This window comes from Leptopilina heterotoma, unplaced genomic scaffold (assembly GCF_015476425.1).
Source record: "Leptopilina heterotoma isolate Lh14 unplaced genomic scaffold, ASM1547642v1 Lhet_99, whole genome shotgun sequence".
NCBI lineage: Eukaryota > Metazoa > Arthropoda > Insecta > Hymenoptera > Figitidae > Leptopilina > Leptopilina heterotoma.
The window spans coordinates 934596-958523 of NW_025111206.1; the positions used below are offsets into that span (position 1 = coordinate 934596).

General features: G+C 23.3%; 2 protein-coding genes across 3 annotated transcripts; one reads left to right on the forward strand and one right to left on the reverse strand.

Moving 5' to 3' along the window:
* The first annotated feature begins 293 nt into the window (after positions 1 to 293).
* LOC122512454 lies at positions 294 to 2022 on the forward strand. Its single transcript, XM_043628288.1, has 4 exons — positions 294 to 374; positions 539 to 891; positions 1116 to 1364; positions 1992 to 2022. Exons 2-4 carry the CDS (start codon positions 591 to 593, stop codon positions 2006 to 2008), a joined length of 567 nt encoding a protein of 188 aa, XP_043484223.1. The 5' UTR covers positions 294 to 374; positions 539 to 590; the 3' UTR covers positions 2009 to 2022.
* Positions 1504 to 22480, reverse strand: LOC122512449. Of its 2 annotated transcripts, none has more exons than XM_043628281.1 (6): positions 21688 to 22480; positions 18997 to 19207; positions 14876 to 15330; positions 14288 to 14585; positions 11634 to 11891; positions 1504 to 1725 (listed from the first exon to the last, which is right to left on the reverse strand). In XM_043628281.1, the coding sequence occupies exons 1-6, from the start codon at positions 21828 to 21830 to the stop codon at positions 1660 to 1662; spliced, it is 1431 nt and encodes a 476-aa protein (XP_043484216.1). In that variant the 5' UTR covers positions 21831 to 22480; the 3' UTR covers positions 1504 to 1659. The 2 variants fall into 2 exon arrangements, with proteins under 2 accessions (XP_043484216.1, XP_043484217.1); XM_043628282.1 differs by lacking the exon at positions 1504 to 1725 and adding an exon at positions 10766 to 11117.
* Between the last annotated feature and the right edge of the window lie 1448 nt (positions 22481 to 23928).

The following is a 23928-nucleotide window of genomic DNA, read 5'->3' on the forward strand; positions in this document are numbered from 1 at the left end:
ATAATTTAAGAAAGAAAATAGAATAAAATAATGATTTGATTGTTTAAAGAATCAAACGATTGTAAAATTAGTGAAAATAATTGGATTTTAGTGGAAAAAAATTCAAATTATTAACCGTCACGTGTCAGCTGTATTTTCATTAGCCAATGAGAATCGTTGTTTCGTGTGCGCATTCGTGAGACGCCAGTGCGTCACTTCCGTTTTATTATTTCTCGGCCGTTTGGAACTAAATTCAAAGAGTAAGGTTAGAATTTTGCGATTTATTGTTATTGAAAATTAGAAAAAATTATACAGTTGTAATTAAGTGCATTTTCGATGCAATCATGTGTGGAAAAGTTTTTGTTTCATCGTAAAGCGAAATATTTGGAAATGTGGTGAGATTTTTATATTTTTTCCGTTACACGCAGCAATGTTTACAACTGACTTTTATTGTCGATAAAATTGTTTTGTCTTTAAAAACATTAAATGAATGTTTATTAGGAAAAATTGTATTGAAACAATTTAACATTATTGTTATTATTATTCATTTTCATGTTAGAGACGAAAGTGGAATATTAAAATCTTCAAGAATGTCGTCGTAAAAATCTAAAATGCATTATTTGCAAGCGGAATTCCCACCATCTTGCGGAGCTTATTGTCCAGGTTGCCGAGTATGTTGCGATGTTGTATTTTGCAAAAGAATTCCAACTGGAGATTCAAAAAGCAATTCTGTAAATTCATCAGCAAAGCGTTTAATTCAAGCCCTTGAGGATGTAAAAAAACGAACGGAATTTCTGCAAAAGAAACTTTCTTCTTTTGAAAGAATCAGCATTGGCATACAAGTTGACAAAATATCGCCTCTTCCATTGAAAGCATCGAATAGTAATTTAGCAAATACAATAACATTAAGTTGTAAGTTTAAATTTTTAATTAAAAAATCTAACTTTCCAATTAATTGGAAATTTTTTCAAATTTTATTGAATTAAGTTTTATATTTTAAAGAATTTTATTTGTTTATTTTTTAAAATTATTTTTAAATATAATTGTATTTTTGAAGAATTTGCAAATGAAGTTTTTTTTTATTTTTTAATTTAAATTGGTTTTTATTTAAATTTCTTTCTTTTTTTCTTTTACAGCTGAAAGTACAATTCAACGATATCCAAAATTTGATGATAAGTCAATTTCCACTGAAGATGAAAAATCACTAACCGATACAAATGATTCGAAAGAAATAATGAATTTATGTTTATTAATGATGAAGGAGATTAGAGAAGTTCGTGATAATTTGAAGCATTCCTGCAAAAGATTTTGTGAACATTGTCAAGGACGTTGTTTGAATTCGCAGCAAATGGATGCATCGACGACAAATTGTGCGAAATGTAAAAGTGAGTACAGAAATATATTTTATTAACATATAATTTAGATTTATAAATTGAATTTTTGAATTAAATTTTTATATTACATTTTTGCATTTAATTTTTTTTTAATTTTTGTATTTAATTTAGTAAGAGATTTTAATTTTATTTATATAATTTTCTATAATGAAACGGGTATTTGAGAAATTCATTTCTTAGGAGTTATTCGTTGCTATCGAAATCCGCAATATTATTCAAGAGGAACGTCCTGTTACTTTAAAAATCGTAAAAATTTCTGTCATCCTTGCAATAATGAACCACGTGCTTATCCTCGTAGACGCGAACCAACTCCTGAAGAAATAAAAAATACTTGGTGCTGTTGGCCTTTTTTCTGAAATAATCAATTTTCGATATTAATTTAAAAATTAAAATTAGTTCTTCTGTAGATAGAGATAAATTGAAAATAATTAATTTTGAAATAAAATTTATAGTTTTTAAAAAGAAATTTTAATTCGTGTTTAAATTGAAAAAAGTACAAATGTTGTTTTGATTTAATTCGATAGAAGGTATAGTTTTCTAGAACTTTAGAATTTTATTGCAAAAATATTTTTTATTATATGAGATTTTTAATCTTTGGTTTTTTAATTTTTTTTACAGAATGTTTAATAAAGTAGAAAAAATAAGGAGGAGAATTATAAAATTTGGATTTTTTCTTATGCAACTAATTCTTGAAGTTTGATCAATGTGCGTGTTGTTATGACAACGAAGATACGCGAAATAATTTCCGTTTGTTACCGGCAAATTAATTTCATTAATTTCAAGGTATGTATTTTTTCTTTTTAAATATTTTTTTTTTATTTCGTTTTTCTCTAAATAATTTTGATATTTAATAATATACAAATCTTAACAATTATATTATGATTAACGAATAATAATATTGTTGACATAAAAAGAGGTTAAGGATAGAACCTAAAAGTTTCTTCTATAAAATTATTAATTTTCACGAACAAGACGTATTATTTTCAAAAATGCTTTTTAAATTTCCATTTTATTCCAGAAAATTAAAATTTTATTTTATAAATATTTAATAATGAAATAAAAATTCTTAGAGAGCGAATAGGATAGGAAGGAAAGGAAAAATTTAAAATTGTATTATTTTTTTAGGATGGTTCGTTTTCACGTAAAACATGGTGATGAAAGTCAATTCTTGTACGATACGACAACAGAAACCAATGTTGATGATGTAATTGACGAAATAACAATTATTTACAACGGACGTTTAAAAGTCTCCCGAATTTGTTATGGTAAATATATTTATTTAAATTCAATTTTTTCAATTTTTTTGTTTATATAAATTTTGTTAGTGAATATTTTATTTTAATTATATACATTTATTTTGAATAACTGTGAATTTGTATTGTTTATACTTTAATGGAATCTTAAATTTTAATTACAGAAATTGAAGAACTAGCAAAACATGGAACAATGTTACCTCCAAATATTATGGGATTGACCGATGAGCAAGTTGAGGAATTAAAACTCAGAGATGAATGGGGAGAAAAATGCACACCCATGGGAGGATTCGAATTCAAAAAGGATCCTATTGGTAGGAAAATATTAATAAATATTATCTTATTACTTAATTTAGTTATGTCATATTAAATCGTATCTACTTACTCTCTTCGTGAATTATTCAAGATTATTTAAATGATATTGTTGAATAATTCACCATCTACGAAAGAGATCGATCAAGATGACTCTATTTCCTAAAATTTTGATGTAAATTTGAATAGCAAATTACAACAAATTTCTATTTATCAATTCCACTAGGTCGGAGAAATGGCAAACAACCTAATAAACCAATGGTTGAAGTTTTGAATAAATCAGTCGAAGACGCCCGAGCAATGATTTCCAAGGTAATTAAATAAAATTTGAAATTATTCAATATTAAATTTTAAATTGAAAACTATCATACATTAAAAACTGTAATAATATATAAAAATTGAATAGAAAAATATTTTTTCTTTCAAATCGTTGATTAGAAACGTGAACTTATTTATTTCTTTGTTTATTCCATGTTTACCTGAAAAATTATTATTATTACATTATTTTATTTAAAATTTTCAATTTAATTTACTTTTTAATTTAATTCTTTTAATTTAATAAACTTTTATGACTAATTTTCAGAAATTGGTACTGGAAGAAAAATTAGTGACACAAAAAATTGTCCAAGATTCTTTGGATTTATTGCGAGGCGCTGTGACAATTGTTTATCCCATGGGACTTCCACCACACGACGTAATTCGTCAAGAATTTGAGAATACTGAGGATTTAAGTGGTACCCAAGCATCTCTAGAAGTAGGTTTTTATAAAATTTTTCTTTTTTTTTAGTAAAATAACAACGAGAGAAGACAAATTTTCTACAGCAATTGATTTTAATGAAATATAACGAAATTTCGATTTATTTCAGGTGATTGACGGGCAGCTGGCACAATTATGGTTTTCCGGCAAGGAAATGTTACGAGGAATGAAAATCAAGGATTTTGTTGGCAAAAATGAAAAGACAAAGGTGATTGTCAAACTTCATAAACGTGGTTCCGGAAGACCGGCACGAGAGCCTTTGATGTCTGAGGACGAGAAGAAGCAATTGATGCTGCATGCCTATAGACGTCAGGAGGAATTAAAGGTAAGTGCTAATTTTATTTCTTTTATATTTTTATTTTTAAGAAAGGATCTGTCTTTTCTTTTTTCTATCGTTTACTGTAAATTTAAAATTTATTGAAAAATTTGCAATATATAAAATATAACTTGAAGTTATATTTTTCCAATTCTGTCGATACGGTACTGAAAGATTCAATATTGTTATTATCTATTTTTATTTTAAACTTATTTTAACATTGGAAAACGCATTTTCCGTGGAAAAAAAAGGATGCAGGAGTCGATGGGGTGTGCAAAAATGCATCGATTCATGTATAAACTTTTACCTGACCCTATATATCGATTCTCATGACCTTCCAGTTGCCCTTTTCAATGGGTGTTATCGCTTTCAGAACTGGACTCGAGAAACGGAAATGCTAACGACATTTCCTTGAACTTATCTTTCTTTCCACATTCGTGTACTTTAATTTGTTAAATATTAACACCTGACCTGGATATTTAATACTAAATTACTCCATATATGAAATTATATAAAATTATATGTACTTTAAATTTAAATATAGTACAAAAGACTTTTTTTCAAAAAAAAAGTATCTAATATTTAATTCACAAATTGTATTTTTTGAAAAGGAGCACAAGAATCTTTGATAATCGTTCATAATTTATAATTGAAAATATTTTTTGCATTCAGAATTTTCGGAAAATTCGGAATTGGAAAATAATTAAAAACTTTTTGTCAATTTAATTTACAAATTTTTCTTTCTATTGAAATAATTTTTATTCAGAGGATTTTTATTTATTGAAGTAAGTTTAATTTAAATAATTTTTATTGAAAGAATTTTTATTTATTGAAAGAATTTTTACTAAAGGAATTTTTATTTATTGAAATAATTTTCATTGAAACAAATTTTATTTATCGCAATAATTTTCATTGAAACAAATTTTATTTATTGAAATAATTTTCATTGAAACAAATTTTATTTATTGACATAATTTTCATTGAAACAAATTTTATTTATTGAAATAATTTCCATTGAAACAAATTTTATAATTATTGAAATAATTTTCATTGAAACAAATTTTATAATTATTGAAATAATTTCCATTGACATAATTTTTATTGAAACAATTTTTATTTACTGTAAAATAATTTTTGCGGAAACAATTTTTATTATTAGAAATTTTTCTTTTACGGAAACAATTGAAGGGCTACATAAAATAAGGGGACGAACGCGAGGCTTGGAAGGGATACTACCAGTCGGGTAGCAGTGACAAGCCTTGAGCCGCTCGCTGCTACCTGACTGATATTATCCCTTTCAACCATGCGTTCGTCCCCTTATTTTATGTAGCCCTTCAATTTCTATTATTAGAAATTTTTCTTTTTGGAAAGAATTTTTATTTGTTTAGTGATTTGAATGTTATTGTGTTTTTCGTACCTATATTGATTATTTTTCTTTTCATAAGAAATAATTTTTTTGAAAGTTTGACTAAAAGATGCCCTCATTTTTAACTGTCACTTATCACGCAAAGTGCTATTAACAATATTTATGTACACGTTATTATTCTTCTAAAGATTACATTACGATTTTTATCAGATAACGCCATTAATTCGTAAAATTGTTTTTAAAAATAATTGCATCTCAAAAAACGGTAATTTTAAAAATTTCAATAACAAATTTCGAAGGCTTATTTGATGAATAATAAAGCAATAAATAAATAAATAAATAAATAAATAAATAAATAAATAACAAAATAATAAATAAAAATTAAATTAAAAGAAAAAAAAATCGAATGAATTTAGAAATTAGAATATAAATTTTATTTCTAATATTTTAAAGTTGAATATTAATGAAACCGAATGTAAAGATTATTTAAAGAGTTTATTACAAAACACATACAGCATAAAGTATATTCTGAAGAGATGTTTACAAATTTTCTTTGTTCTTTTTTTTGTTTTAGTAGATTTTGTTTGACAATTTTATTGATGGCATGAATATATTATTTTTTTTTACTATTTTATGATATCGTTGAGTGAAAATACGATCAGTGGTAATTAGCAAATATAAACCGCGAAGGCACGTAGATTTACAATTTACATTTTCGGAGAATTTTTTATTAAGAGAGCGCAAATTTTGCATAAATTGTATATATAAATATTAAATTTTTATATTGGGAGAAAAATTTTTATGTTTCATTTAATAAGAGGGTACCAAATCTAATAAATATTTGTTATTTTTATTCGATACATTTATATATATTTCTATTTCGTCTATTTTTTTATTTTTTAGTATTTTTGTATAATTTTTTCTTCTTTTCTATTTCAATATACAACTTTTATCAGAAATATAATTTATGATATTAATACAATTATAGGTATTAGGTAAATTATTATAAATTTAAAAAGTGTGTGAATTATAATTTACAACATTTTTTTTTAATTAGAAATATTTTGTAATTGTAATTTATTTTTATTATCGTCGACTAGAATTATAATTTATTCTTTTTATCGTCGATTATATAATTAAAATTTATTATTTTATCGTCGATAAAAATTTTAATTATTCTTTCATCGTCGATTATAATTATAATAATTAATTATTTTTTCAACGATTATAATTATAATTTATTATTTGATCGTTGATTATAATTATAAATTATTCCTTTATCGTCGATTATAATTGTAATTTATTATTTTGTCAGCGATTGTAATTATAATTTATGATTTCATCGTCGATTATAATTATAAATTATTTTTTTATGGTCGATTATAATTATAATTAATTATTTTTTCAACGATTATAATTATAATTTATTATTTGATCGTCGATTATAATTGTAAATTATTTTTTTATCGTCGATTATAATTATATTCTTTTTAATTCATTTTTTTTGGTCGTAAATTATAATTTATCTTTTTAAAATCATAAATTATAATAATAATTACTATAATTATTATTTTAATTATTATAATTATTCTTATAATAATTATGATAGTCATTAGGTTTTTATTATTATAATTTGTCATTTTTTGGTAAAATTTTAATACGGAATTGAATGTTGTAATAAAATATATTTGGCACCTCCTTAAGAAATTAATTTGCACTGATCGAACATCGTAAATCGATAGTTAAATAATTAAACGTACAGTCTGTGCATAGAATTTTATAAAGCGCTTTTTGTTTCTTCTTTTCTTTTGATATTGATTTGTTATTTAGAAATTCATTTAATGATAATGAATATAATTTTTTTTTTTAAATGAACTGAACACTTTTTCCTTTATGTATATTGTGAGATGAGAAAGTGGATCAGTTATTAATTAATGAGAATTAATTTCATTTTTTATTCCCTTGAACACTTTCAAAGGACTTTTATAACTAGATTATAAAATTATTATTCATTTGGTCGATGAAGTAACAGGTGGACCAGCAAGTGAAGTATAAAAGCGCATTGCGAATAATCATTTTGCTCAGCCAATAAAATGTTCTTTTTTATCGAACAAACAATTGCTCCTAAAACTATTTATTTTCTCTTAACAATTTTTTAATCACTATATCGTTGCGTTAAAATATATATCTTTAATCTTTTTTTTAACTAATTATAATTATGTTACAAATTATAATTAATTATCATTAAAAATTTTTTATTAATAACAGAGATAAAATTAATTTCGATAATTAAATTAATTTCTTTTATTTAATTACTATCAATATTATTGTAGAATATTAATTTTTTTAATTAAGAATAGTAATTAGTAAAAGCAATTAGTATAAATTTAATTAATGTCATAATTGTCATAATTATAATAAATTGTCATAATTATAATTAATATAATATTAGATTCTTAGAAATCGCAATGTGTATATGCTTCTGTTGCATATTTTCGTTATTAGTAATTGTACAAATAAAATAGTGATAGTTTTTCGGAAATTTTACATTTTAGTCAGGTAATTAGACCGAGTGTATTAAAAAGTAGATGAAAATGATTCGAACTAACAGTACAGTTTTTATGCAGAAAAATTAATATTTACAAAGAATAATTATTTATAATTTTAGTATAAAATATTATTAAAACGTAACAGTATAATAATTCTTTTATTTTAATAATTAAATAATTAAAATTCTAATTTATTTAATTATAATAAATTATTAATACTTAAATATTAATTTATATAATACATAATTAATTAGTAATTATATTTGTTATTATATTAATAGTTATTACAATTATTGAATATTAACTAAATTTTATAGTTCTTAATTATTGCAAATTATTAAATATTAACATTTTCTATTTTTATTAATATTTATATATTATTAGCTCCCTAAATTTGAATTAGTAAAAATGTTTACTTATTTGTGACTGAATTTTTTGATTTTTAATTAGTGAATTTTACTAATAAATAGTAGTTTACACTAATTTATTTAAATATATTAGTAAAATTTACTAATTCTAATAAAATTTACTAATTCAAAAGCGAAAAGTCAGTTACTAATTCGAATTAGTAAACATTTTTACTGATTCAAATATAGACAGAGCATAATAGTGATTAAAATTAAAATTCATTATTATTAAAATTATTATTTTTATTAAAATTAGTTAAAATTAGTTAAAATCTCTTTTCGTTTTTTTTTTGAAACAAAATATATTTAATATCTTTTCTTTTAGATATTGAATCAAAAATTTTAAATATTCTCTTTAAAAATAAAGTTAATAAATTTAAATTTAAAAATACTTTTTTTAATCATATTAAATGATTTTTATATAAAAGGTAGAGATGAATTAAAAATATTTATATTTTACTCATAAAGACGTGAATTTTAGCAATAATTGAATGAGTATGATTCGGTAATTATTTTTTAATCAGTGCCAACATCGAAAGCGATTCGATTAAATAATTTAGTTTAGATACATTATTATTATATATACGATTATAGGAATATTTTACTATGAGAATTCGATTATATAATATGTTAATTATAAGGATCTCTAATTTTAATAAAATGGAGATTATAATTTTGAAAATAATTTTATTAAAATTAGAGAGATTATCGATTTGAGAAACAATATATAATATACTTTTTTTCCTTGCAAATGCAAAATTAATTTTTCGTAAAATCACATAAAAAAGTTTAGTTTTTTTTCTTTTTGATTATATAATAATTTGCTTTTCACTTTCATTTATAAGATATAAAATGGTTTCAAGGCAACAGTTTGCAGAAATACATTTACGATGCACAGTTTTTGGCCCCAACGAGAGGGTAACTTTCTAAATTTTGTTTTTGTTTTATTTACATATGCTTCAGTTTTTTTTTTGTTTGTTTTCAAATGGAGGAAGTTGAAAGTTTGAATAGTCGCAGATAAAAAAAAGGGATTATTAAATTGAACTTTTTTTTTATTGTTTTTTATTTTATTTATTTAGTTTATTTTCCAGTTAGGACGTAATCTTGTAGAATTTTTTGAATTTGTTAAATTGATTATAATTGTATTAAAAATACTATTTTACTTTCATTTTCCTCGCATCTTTTGCGTTAGGCTTTACAATAAGAGTCGAAAATACAGTATTTTTTTAAAAAATAATTCGAGTATCAAAAAATTCAAATTCTTTTTTTCGGGTACATATTTTTTTTTCTTGCTTTTGGTTTCCGGTTAATTAGCAATTAAACGATATTGTAGGTATATATATATTTTTTTTTATAGATTTCAATTAACATAATGAGCTTAATTTTATAGGAGTAAATATAAGAATATTTCTTCTATGTCTACTTTCACAAGAGTATAAATTTTGATCGTTATTATATATAATATTATAAATTAATGAATTTATTATACGAATATAATACTTAAATATTTCTATCGTATTTTTTATTAAAAAACGATTTCTTTTAAAAGTTTTCTTTTTATATTAAATATTCTCGCTATTTTACGCAGGGCAGTGATTAAACATAAATATTTCTACAAATAGAAAAATTAATTTCTTTTTAATAACTATTTTTTGTATTCGTTTTTCGATATTGATGATTTTTTGTCGACACACTGGAAAACAAATTTATTTGATTCAAGTAAATGATTACTTTGTCTGTTATCAAGAAAATATTTACTTGAGTAAAATAAATATTTATTTGACTCAAGTAAATATTTTCTTGAATCAAATAAATATTTATTTGAATCAAATAAATATTTACTTGAATCAAATAAATATTTATTTGAATCAAATAAATATTTACTTGAATCAAATAAATATTTATTTGAATCAAATAATTTTTAATTAAATCAGTACAATGGTATTTGAACGAACCAATAATTTCAGTAATTGAAGCAAATACCATTTAATTGACTGAAATAAAAATTATTTGATTCGAGTAAATATTTAATTGATAATAGTCAAGTAATCGTGGTTATTTGAATCAAATAAATTTTTCTTAAGTGCGTAAATAAAGGAATGAAAAGGCAGTGATAATTATAATGAATTGAGAAAAGCACATGAGAAATTAAAAATTGATATTAAATTATAAATTTTATAATTATGACGGGCTCTGAAGAAAGATAGCTAAGAGCAAACAATTTTAAGTTGTTTGTAATTTTTTAAATGCGAAAATATATACAAAGGGGATTAATTTTCAATAGTAAATAATAATTATACATAAATTGAAATTAGGATAATAATTTGGAAATTTATATTAATTATCATATACTAAATAGAAAATAGAAAAATAGTTTTTTTCTATTTAAATAAATATTTAGAAGAGACTATTTTTTATTAATAAACAAGTAACAGAGTTAAGAAAACTTTACATTTATTGTCGATATTACTTGAACTATATTGAGAAATCTATATTTAAGTTAAATAACAAGTATAATGTAAAGACGGGTATTAAAATTGAAATTAAAATAGTGAGATCCACTTACCCAGAATTGATGATTATAAGTTACAAAATAGAGAGCATGCATTTTTGTAGAATGAGAGAGAGAGAGAGAGAGAGAAATATGTAGTTATGATTTCGAAAAGAATGATGATAATTATGGAACCATGGTTGTGCGCAACTTTCGGAGAATCCGATAAAAAATTTATCACATGGTTGTAAATGAACACGCATTTTTTTTTTTATTGAAAACTAAAGATCAATCTGAAATGGCACACAAAACGTATTTATTAAAAAAATTCGGAAAATAATTATTAAGTGGGTATTTGAGGTATTTTTAGTCTTAAATTATTTTATTATATCTTTCAGGGTTGCCACGATTTTGCTCATTTCAAATTCCCTGACTTTTACAGGTTTTTTCTAGGTTTATAAAATTTTCTGACATTTCCTGATTTTCCAGGTTTCGAGGTTGCGTAGCAACCCTGTGTTTGTATGTGAAGGAATTTCACTAATTTTAAAAATTGTTCTTTTACTTGAATGAAGATTTTCTTTTTTTTTTGGGTTATTTTGACATAGGGATGGAAATTTTAATTCTCAGAGAGACTATAAAACCCCGAAAAAGTCGAAGTAGTTGAATATTTGACTAAAATAAGTGAAAACAGTCGCTGTTTTCAAAAGTTCAAAAAGGAGTGAATCTTCATTGAAGTTAAATTGTTAAGGACAGGTTTTGTTTAGTGAAATTTGATTCAATTTGAAAAAAGACTAGAGAGTTGTTCTGACCTCATTTTCGTTGACGTGATCATGGTATGGTGCTGATGATCCAGCTACAAGTCCCTCGTCTTCACCCTCATTTTCCTGTTTATCGGAACAATATCGACATCTCATTTTTGCGTCGTCACCAACTTGCACTGATCGTGTTATAATTACCAGTGTCGTGAGACTTATGACGAATAAAGTTGATGGCACTATGATGGCTATCAAAAGTTCCGTTCGTGTTTTATTCAAGTCGAAGCGAGCTACCACCATAAAGGAGTTGTTCTGAAATGAAACATTTTTATTTTTTATTGGGAAGAATTTTATAAAAAAAAATTGAATTCCTGTGAAATTTTCATTATTCTAGAAAATAATTGAATATTCGTGTATAGGTTTGTCAAAATTGTTTTTAAGGGCATTTGAACCATGATGACGTCACAGATTTAAAACTAATGCTTTGCACAAACTGTGACGTCATCAAGGTTCAAATCCCCTTAAATAATTGAATTATTTTGTGAAATTTTTTTTTTAAATAATTGAATTTTTGTGTAGAATATTATCAAAATTTGTTTTTAATAATTGAATTCTTTTATGAAATTTAATTAAAATTGTAGAATATTGAAAATCATTGAAATTTTCCCATGAATTTGATTAATTTAGAAAATAATTGAGTTATGTGATGAATATGGTTTTTTGTGAAAATAATTGAATTTTACAATGAATTTTATAAAAATTTTTAGGTATGTATAATTCAGGAGGTCTAACGGTCAAGGAAGTTAGGGAAGTCAGGGAAAAGACTGGGAATTTTTTTGTTCAGGGAAAAGTCATGGAAAAGTCATGGAAAAGTCATGGAATGTCAGAGAATTTCATTGAAAGTCAGGAAAATTTCTAAAAATTTATACAAAAATTAAAATTTTTGTGAATAAAAGTTTTTTTTTATCTAAAAAAAATTAGAAGATTATTATTATTGTTTATTACTATCATTAGATATTAATTTATTGTTAAACATGTCAGTTACCATATTTTTGTCCCAAGAAAACAGAAATAAAATTAGGAAAAAGTCAGGGAAAAAGTCAAAGAATTATTTTCTCGATCCTTGTTAGACACCGTGCGTAAATAAGTAAAGTGTTTTTGAAGAGCTCAAAAATATTGAAGCTAAATGCCATAAAAGAGAAGAAAAAATGTTGAATTTTAAGAAATTCGGTTTTTCGAATTTTTGATAATTTTAGATAATTTTAAATTTTTTACCAAAGAGTGGAGACTATTAAATAAGTAAAGTGTTTTTAAAGAGCACAAAAATAATGAAGCGAAATGCCATAAAAGAGAAGAAAAAATGTTGAATTTTAAGAAATTCGGTTTTTTGAATTTTTGATAATTTTTAATAAATTTTAATTTTCTACCAAAGAATAAAAAATATTAAATAAGTAAAGTGTTTTTGAAGAGCACAAAAATATTGAAGCGAAATGCCATAAAAGAGAAGAAAAAATGTTGAATTTTAAGAAATTCGGTTTTTTGAATTTTTGATAATTTTTAATAAATTTTAATTTTCTACCAAAGAATAAAAACTATTAAATAAGTAAAGTGTTTTTGAAGAGCACAAAAATATTGAAGCGAAATGCCATAAAAGAGAAGAAAAAATGTTGAATTTTAAGAAATTCGGTTTTTTGAATTTTTGATAATTTTCGATAATTTTTTATTTTTTACCAAAGAGTCGAGACTATTAAATAAGTAAAGTGTTTTTGAAGAGCACAAAAATATTGAAGCGAAATGCCATAAAAGAGAAGAAAAAATATTGAATTTTAAGAAATTCGGTTTTTTGAATTTTTGATAATTTTTAATAAATTTAAATTTTTTACCAAAGGTTGGAGACTTTTAAATAAGTAAAGTGTTTTTAAAGAGCACAAAAATATTGAAACGAAATGCCATAAAAGAGAAGAAAAAATGTTGAATTTTAAGAAATTCGGTTTTTTGAATTTTTGATAATTTTTAATAAATTTTAATTTTCTACCAAAGAATAAAAACTATTAAATAAGTAAAGTGTTTTTGAAGAGCACAAAAATATTGAAGCGAAATGCCATAAAAGAGAAGAAAAAATGTTGAATTTTAAGAAATTCGGTTTTTTGAATTTTTGATAATTTTTAATAAATTTTAATTTTCTACCAAAGAATAAAAACTATTAAATAAGTAAAGTGTTTTTGAAGAGCACAAAAATATTGAAGCGAAATGCCATAAAAGAGAAGAAAAAATATTGAATTTTAAGAAATTCGGTTTTTTGAATTTTTGATAATTTTTAATAAATTTAAATTTTTTACCAAAGGGTGGAGACTTTTAAATAAGTAAAGTGTTTTTAAAGAGCACAAAAATATTGAAGCGAAATGCCATAAAAAAGAAGAAAAAATGTTGAATTTTAAGAAATTCGGTTTTTTGAATTTTTAATAAATTTAAATTTTTTACCAAAGGGTGAAGACTATTAAATAAGTAAAGTGTTTTTCAAGAACCCAAAAATATTGAAGTTGTGGTTGCGTTAAAGTGAGCAAAAAAATGTGTTTGTACTTTTTTGTTCTCTTGTTAGGAAAATTATTTTTTTTTCCTAGAAAAAAGAAGGTAGAAAAAGAATACTTTCAAGAACAAGAAAATTAATAAACATTAATATTGTACATTGTATTGTAATTATTCTTTACCTTGTTGTAATAGCAAGGATATCTGCTCTGTGCAGTTTGATTATCTCCATCCCTGCCGTGGGTTTGTAGAAATTCTCGACACTCGCCACGTAAAGTATTAACACAACCTTCAAGATTAATGTAAAGTCTAGAAGTATTGTAAATAGTTAATGTACGTTGGGCTGGCACGAAAACATTTGTCGGATCCACAGGACGTGTCAGACTTTTCTCATAAAGATTCAAAAATGTCGTGAAATTCGTCGAAGGCTGTGGAATTAATGCCTTGTCCAAATATGTACCATTTACGCAATCCTCCACTCTGAAAATGAACAAAAAAAAAAAAAATTATTCGCTGCTTAAGAAATCGTTTTTTTAGCACTTCTAATACTTTAGTTCCCACTCCGGTTTAGTTTGAGGAAAAAGGATGTTAGAGTGGGGCAACGAGTGCGAGAGAGAAGTTCCAGTCTTTCTCTTTCCTTCTCATAGTCCCCACTTCGGTTCAGTTTGTGGAAAAATTTATTGGAGTGGGGATAAGTTATACATATAGAAAAAAGAAATAAAGATAGAGTGGAAAAAAAGAAAGAATGGAGTAACGGCAGTTTTTCATACCTGATTCTACTTCCTTCTCGGGATACAAGAAAACAACTTGTAACAATTGGATCGCTGTAGTGGTCCCAAATTTGTTGTGGAGTCTCGAGCCGTTCACCTAGCAAATTACCATTGGCTCTATTTAAGGCTATTGCACGAGAGCATGAGGCTGTTACAATGTTGTCATTTTGCATGAGGAACACATTTATATTTGATGTACTTATTTTTGGGCAGTAACGATCGCACGAGAATGCCTTACGTATTCTCGTGCACCGTGAATTCAGGCAGCTAAAGTAACCATTGAGTTTCAAATTGTCCTTATCAGCGTCAACTGTTATTCCATCCGCTACATAGTGACACAACATTAGTTCACTGATATTGGCGCAATGTCCTTTACTACAATTAAAAACACCCGTCAGTACACTACATTCGCTACCGTTGTTGCAATTGTACTTTCTCACTGCGCCCAAGTTTACCTGAAAATATTTTTTTTGTTATGTTTTGGAGTCTATGGTTTTTTTTTCGTTTGTTGTAATATATTTTATTTGTATTTACTTTTTTTTATTTATACTTTTTCTCATTTACCTTTTTTTATTTACTTATTGTTTGTTTATTTTACTTATTTTTAAGGAGAGAGAAAGCTACAAGAGAGTGAAAGTGGGTTGCAAAGAAAGGATATGAGTTGTGAATGAACGAAAACCCTATTTGTTTCTATTGATGAAACATTCCGATCCATTATTGAAGAGAATATTGGAAGCTAACCTAGTCAAGTGTAATTACACTTTTCATTTCCGGAATCGAGGAAGTGAGAATTGTGCCTTGTGGAGTTTGGACATTGGATTGTGATTAATTCTACGAACCAGTTTGTACGTAAGTAAATATTTTTTAATTGTTATAAAAAAAATAGGGACTGTATTTTTTACTCTTCTGCGTACGGCACTTTTATGTTATCTTCTAAATTTTATAAATATCTTTTTTGTTTATTTATTTATTTGTCATTTGGAATTATAATTTTATATTTTGTGCTGATGTTCAATAATAACTCAGCTTTTGTATTATAGAAGGGCGGAGAAATGATGTGCGCAAAAGATTACGAATACGCGTTGTGCGCAACTAAGGTGCGAATAGTAAAAGTGGGGGCAATGAGTGTGAGAGAGAAAGATCCGATTTTCTCACTCACTCTCATTGTCCCCACTCCGGCTCTTTGCTTGAAATCAGTAAAAGTCAGTTTTTTTGAAAAAAGGTCCATAAAGTTCGTTATTTTTATTGAAAAAGCACGAAAAGTTCGTAAATTGAACCATATAATTTGGGGAATTTTTGAGAAGTTACAAATGATTGTAGAAATTCAATTATTTTCAAAAGTAATAAAATTCTTCGCAGAAATTAAATTATATTAAAAATCTTTTTTAAATTCTCGTCAAAATTTCCATTATATTTATAAATGAATTAGCAAAATTCTTCGACAAAGTTCAATTATTTTCAGGAATTTTAATAAAATTAATTGTAAAATTTAATTATTTTCATAAATACTAATAGTATTAATCACAAGAATTCAATTCTTTTCAAAAGTAATCAAATTCAATTTTTTTTAAAAATTCATGGAAAAATTTAAATTATTTTCAATGATTTTCAATATTCTACTATTTTAAATAAATTTCCCAAAAGAATTCAATTATTAAACAAAAATTTTAAGAATATTCTACACAAACAGTTAATTATTTTCTTTAAAAAATAAAAATTTCCCAGGATTTCAATTCTTTAAAATAGAATTTGCATACATTTTTTCGAAAAAATGAAATGTTTTAAAAATTTGGCATTAAATTCTTCGCAGTAATTCAATTATTTTCATAAATTTTAAAATTCTTTTCAGGGAATTTAATTATTTTCATAAATAACAATATTCATCACAAGAATTCAATTATTTTCCAAAGTTTCATAAAATTCATTGAAAATTTCAATTATTTTCAAAAAATTTTCTTAATTAAATAATTTGTATATCTGATATTTTAATAAAATTTCTCAAAATAATTCAATTATTTTCTAGAATAATGAAAATTTCACAGGAATTCAATCAATAGAATTTGCATAAATTTTTTTTATAAAATTCTTCGCAATAATTCAATTATTTTCATAAATAATAAAACTCATTTCAGAATTTCAATTATTTTTAATAAAATTTTAAACGAATTCCTTGAAAAATGTAATTATTAAGAATTAAATTTCAAGAAAGATTCAATTATTCAATAAATTATCTATGTTTGTATTCAAATAATTGAATTCTCGTAGAATTTTCTAATTAAAATTGATTTATAAATTAATTGCAGTTAAAGTTTTAATAGATAATAATAGAATTAAAATGATTTTTATAAAATTAATTCAATTATTTTTAATATAATTTTAAATTATTTTTAAAACAATTTTTTACTTTGCACTAAAATACTTTGCAAACATTTAATTATTTTCATAAATAATATAATTTTCAAAGAAATTCAATTATTTAAAAAATCTTTTTATAAAATTGATCACAAGAATTCAATTATTTTTATAAATAATAAAATTCTTCTTAAGAATTCATTGTTTTGAAAAATTTTAATAAAATTCATCTTAAGAATTCAATTATTTTGAAAATTTTTAATAAAATTCGTTGCAAGAATTCAATTATTTTTAAAAATGTAAATAAAATTCTTCGTATCAATTCAATTATTTTAAAAAATTTTGATAAAGTTCTTTATAAGTATTCAATTTTAAAAAGTATCCAATTATTAAATAATTGAATTATTTTTGTATTTAAATAATTAAATTCTCAAAGGACTTTTTAATAAGAATTGATTTAAAATTGAATTCTAGATAAAGTTTTAGAAAAAAATTGAATATGAAAAGTAATACAGCGTGAATTTTTAGAAGTAATTGAATTTTGAAATTAATTTTTTTGAAAAAGTTTAATCGAATTTTTTTTATATTATTTGAAGTTTTTATATTCTAATATACATTTAATTGAAAAAATTCCAAATAATCGAAATTTCGTAAAATTTATGTTTGTGAATACAGGTAATTCCCAATTCCATTGAGCATCGGATTAGTAAAGAAGAAAACTTGGCACAATTCTCTTCGTAATTCAGTGAATTATTTACTTTTTTCACTATTACGAATATCTGGAAACTGTATTTTGGAAGTGTTCGAGTGTTGTTATCGTAGAAAAATTTCGGGAGTGTTTTTCGCGATCGTTTATACCGTATCTCGTTGAATGTTCGCGTTTATTTTTTTATTTCGTAAAATCGCAGTTTCTTCGGAATGAAAGTTTATTTTTAACCGCGAATTATTATTGTTAATTTAGTAAAAATGTTTTTATTTTTTTATTTAAAACGCGTTCGGGAGTGCGCCTGAGTTTTTTTTAAGTGTCTTTTTAAAATAGCTTTTTCGGGAGTGTCGAATTTCTTTAAACCGCGATCGATATTTTGTGAAAAAAATTTTTTTTATATAAAAAATAAATTCAGAAGTTTGAGTGAAGTGTTATCGTGAATTTGGAAGATTCAAGGTACGAATCGGGTGCTGATGGATGCTGATCGGTGTAAGTGTTTAGAAATTATAATTATTTATAATTTACTACGATTTAATTGACTGATGTAAAAATTATTTGATTCAAGTAAATATTTAATTGAAAATAGTCAAAAGTAATCGGTTATTTGAATCAAATAAATTTTTTTTTCAGTTCAAATATTAAAATATCTTTTGGTAATGTTTCTTTAATTTTTTTTCAACTTTTCGGAATTTCAGATCGAAGGAGAGAACGTGAGGTGCAGATCATCGAGAAATTGGTCCAGGAGATGCTGCCATAGTAAGAATTCAACGAACGGCAAGTTTTTGATTTGAAAAATATTTTATTCATAAGCGTCGCGGCACTATCTTTTCTGGGATTATTAATTTCTAAAATAATCCATATTTTAGAAATGAAAATTAAAATATTTTCTTGTATAACTTTGACATTTTTTTTGTCAAGAAAAATTATTTTTGTAAATTAACTTAGAAATGTTTTTTTTTGCTCAGGGAGCAGATTTTTATAAATAATTTTCTCATAGAGAAAATTATTCTGGTTATCAATTAATTATATCATAGGATTGAAAATATGGAATGATTTTTCTTACCTGAGGACAATATACGCTGGCACTGTTTGTGCAATTTTCGAAAATAATGTCAGTGCCATTTCGCCTGACAGTTGCGTGAATTTGGGGACAAAAGCCGGTTGTTTTTGTTAAACACCATTCACCGCAACTTGCCCATGTGCAAGAATTTACTAGAGTTGCGTTGACTGTTTGGCACATCACCGGATGTGGATCGATACCAGCATTAAAAGCTCTGAAACGATTTTAAAGATTAATTTTCACATAAATATTTGTATAGACATTTATCATCATCGTTCGAAACAAACTTTTAGATTTTCGACATATTTTTTTTTAAACGAAACTCTCTAAATTTGAATCAGTTGAAAATAATTTATTTAGAAGCAAAAAGTCAGTCACTGATTCAAATAGTAATATTTCTATACTGACAATTAGTTAAAAATAATTGATTGTCAGTTAAAAATAACTCATTTTTCAGTAGGTTTCTTATTCAATTATAATTAATTTTTCAGTTAATTGATTAATTAATTGATTAATTAATTTTTTAATAAATTAACTTTGTACTGAAAATCAGTCATTTTTTCACTGACAATCAGTTGTTTTTAACTGATTCAGAAGCAAACAGTCAGTCACTGATTGTCAGTTAAATTCATGATTTTTAACTGATTCAAAATTAAGAGAGAATAATTTTTTATAGTTGAAATTTTTTGCTCTTGGAGATTTTTTGTTTGTTTTATACTATAAATATTATATTATTTCCTCTATTTATTAAACAAAATTATCTGTTTAATGTGTTTTTTTATCTAATTAATATTGTTTTGTGACTGAAACAAAATATTTCATTTATTATTTATAAAATCAATTTACATTAAGGATTCATGGCCTTTTGTTCTATTCATAAAGCATAAAATGAAAATGGGGTAAAAAGTTCTGGAGTTCTCTTTTTACAAACAGAATTTACGACTGCTGAGTTTACTGTTTCTTTTAAGTTATTCGAGTCAAAGAAAAAATGGGAAAAAAGCATTTTTTTATTAAATTTTTTTATTTCATTTTTTCTTGTAATTTATAAATTTTCGAGTAATTAAGAAGAAATATTTTGGATTTTTAAGTCTTTTTTTTAAGACTGTAACTTTTGACATTATTTTTAAATTCTCAAATTAATTTTTAAAATATTTTTGTCTAAATTTCGTATAAAAAAGACTTAAATTGAAAAATATTTCTTTTTAATTATTGGAAATTTAATAAATTACAAAAAAATATAATATTTTTGAGTTCAAGTCTTCTTTTTACGAAATTTATACAAAAATTATTTTTAAATTTAATTTGAAAATCCAATTTGTAGATTAAACTTTCAAATTTTATTTGAAAATTAAATTTATAAATAATTCTTGTATAAATTTGTTATAAAAAAATTCAAACTCAAAAGTATTTTTTTCTAATTAGTGGAAAATTAATAATTTACAATAAAAATGAAATATCTCGGAGTTCAAGTCTTTTTTTTTGTACGAAATTTATATAAAAAATATTTTTAAACTTAATTTGAAAAATAAATTTACAATTTTTAAATCTTACTTAGAAATTACATTTTCAAATTATGTCTTCATATTAAATTTAGAAATTAAATTTTCAAATATAATTTTTGTCATAAATTTCTTTAAGATTAATTAAATATGAAAATTTTTTTTCTGATTACTGGAAAATTAATGAATTCCAATAACAAATTAATAAAAATATAATATTTTGGAGGATAAGTGTTTTTCACAAAATTTATACAAAAATTATTTCAAAATTTAATTTTTAATTTTATTTGGACATTGAATTTTCAAATTAAGTTTTCAAATTGAATTTAAAAATTAAATCGGTAAATTAAATTGAGAAATAATTTTTGTTTAAAATTTTTTTTTTAAATGAATTAAACGCCAAAATATTTCTTTTTAATTATATTTGAAAATTACCCAATCGATAATTAATAATAAATTTTCTAATTAAATTTAAAAATTAAATTGTTAAATTAAATTGAAAAATAATTTTTTGTTGTTAATTTCTTAAAAAAGTACTTGAACCCCAAAATATTTTTTTTTAATTACACTTGAAAATTACCCAACTGATAATTAATAATAAATTTTTAAATTAAATTTGTTAAATTAAATTGAAAAATTTAATTGAAAAATAATTTTTTTTTGTTTATTTCTTAAAAAATTACTTGAACCTCAAAATATTGCTTTTTAATTACACTTGAAATTAGTCAATTGATAATTAATAATAAATTTTTAAATTAAATTTGTTAAATTAAATTGAAAAATAATTTTTTGTTGTAAATTTCTTAAAAAATGACTTGAACCCTAAAATATTTCTTTTCAATTACCTGAAAATTAATAACTTAGAATAAAAATGTAATATTTTAAAATTTAAATTTAATTAAAAAATTTATTTTTTCAATGAAAAACCTAAAATTGTAGTTTTTGGAGTAGTTTATTTTTTTTGAACATGAAAAAAGAATATATCGGTCAATTCTGCGTATAAAGATAAAGCCCTAGATAAAATTAAGGACTGACATCATAAGATTGATCGCCTCTGAATGAGTAACTGAAAGTGGTGCGCTAGATTATTCTATATATACAGAAATAGGGGAACTATGGCATATTCGATCTATTAGGGTTAATACAGTATATACATATATATAGTAGGACAAACAATCACGACATTGTGACTTACCGATGAGATGGTATATAGATGGCGACGCTTAGATAAACCAAAGCAACGCAACTAATCACAATTGTGAGCTGACATAAACAAATGCTACCACATATTCTACGATCCTGTTCAGGTATCAAACGATGTTTGTACTTCCGTCCCATTTCAAATTTCTTTTTAGAATTTAATTTCCTTTTTTCGTTGATTAAATTTAATACATGTTCTTCTTCTTCTTCTTCTTCTTTTAAAATCCAATCTTTTTTTTCGTTTTTTAGATCATTGTATGACGTCTCCTTGGAACAAGTTTTTGATAACAAAGAAAATATCAATTCTTTGTTTCATTCTTTGTTAAAGATTGACATTTTGTTAAAAATCGATTCTTTGTTGAGTATCAATTTTTCGTTTAAGATCAATCCTTCGTTAAAACTTTCAATGTCGTTTTGAGTTTTTTTCGAAAATTGATTTTTGGTTTCTCTTTTCTCGTTTTCGTTTTCGTAGTAAAATTTTCGGTTAAATTGAATTTCAATAAAATGGCATTTTTATTTTCAATATACATTTGGTAAAATCACATATTTTTACTTTCTATGAATAAAATTTCTGTTTCGTTTCTAGAAAATTGTACCATCGTTTCCATTGAATTGCTCCTTTTTGCTTATATCAATAAAATTGAACCATTTTTTTCTTGAATGTTTTTTTTTGTTGAGAAAATTGATGTTTTTCTTTGAATTAACATTTCGTTATCTCTCCTGCATTGTTGTTTTGTTTGCAAATTTTTTGCTGCCCTTCATTTTGGGATAACTTTACATTTCCCTTGGCAAATTTTCTCTTTATTTGAAAAAATTGAACAGTAAAATTAAATCACTTTTTAAATTGAAAAAAATTAAATAGTAGAATTAATTAATTTTTGAAATTAAAAAATTGAACAGTAGAATTAATTAATTATTGAAATTAGAAATTTGAACAGCAGAATTAATTAATTTTTGAAATTAAAAAATTTGAACAGTAGAATTAATTAATTTTTGAAATTAAAAAATTTGAACAGTAGAATTAATTAATTTTTGAAATTAAAAAATTAAATAGTAGAATTAACTAATTTTTGAAATTAAAAAATGAAACAGTAGAATTAATTAATTTTTGAAATTAAAAAATTAAATAGTAGAATTAATTAATTTTTGAAATTAAAAATTTGAACAGTTTAATACTGTTTGTAGAGAAAACAACCTGTTTGTGTTTCAGTAAATTTTTATCTTTAATGTATAAACAAAGCGGGTGCGTCGATTATAGACTTTTTTTTTATTTGTGCCATATACGATCTTTATCAAGTCGGTCAGCATTAACGCTCTTTAACTAGTTCCATCGAATTTTCCAGTAAACATTCTCATCGACTTAAATTCTTGTGGAAGTTCACGGAACTTATTTATACAATGTTGGACATCGATTTTGATTAGAGGATAAGTTTCAAATAATCTGAAAATGAGAGAAAATTTTTTACATTTTCGGTTTGTTTTATTCAATATAATATGTCAAATAAATAAAATCAATTTCATTAAAATCTCGATTGAAATTAATTTTTTCTTGCATAATTTATCATTTTAAGAAGAAAAAATTCCAAATATGATTACAGTTTTTCTGCAGATATCAAATTGAGAGCAAAAAACGAATCAAAATGTTGTAACATTTTGATTCGTTTTTTTGCTCTCAATCTGATATCTGCAGAAAAATTGTAAAAAAAGTTAATTTTAATAAAACAAGACAAACGGAGGATATTTTTTTTATTTTTGAAAATTAATTAACTTCTTTTGTTTTAGGTTTAGGTTTTAAAAAATTTTTAAAAGATTTCAGTCGCTTTTTTTCCCTTAAAATTTTGAACGTTGAAATAAAGGGAATTTTTCTTCTGCTTAACATTTTTTAAAATTACTATAAAAAAAATAATTACATTTACTTTTCTCTAAATTTGAATTAGCTAATAATTTTTTTCAGTGTATATGTTTAGATAAAAATTTTCAGTTTCAAGAAAATATTTATTTATTAATAGTCCAAATAATTTATTCTATATTAACAGAATTTGATTTATTTTTTATTTTTTTTTTTGCTAAACTTTTTCGTTTTAAAAAATTTATTTATTTATTTAAAGAATTTTACATTCTTTTCTATTCTATTTTTCATATTATTTTTAATTATTATTATTAATTATTATTATTTTAATTATTATTTTTAATTCTCAATTTTTTAATCAGAGAAAAATTATGTTTGAATAAAATA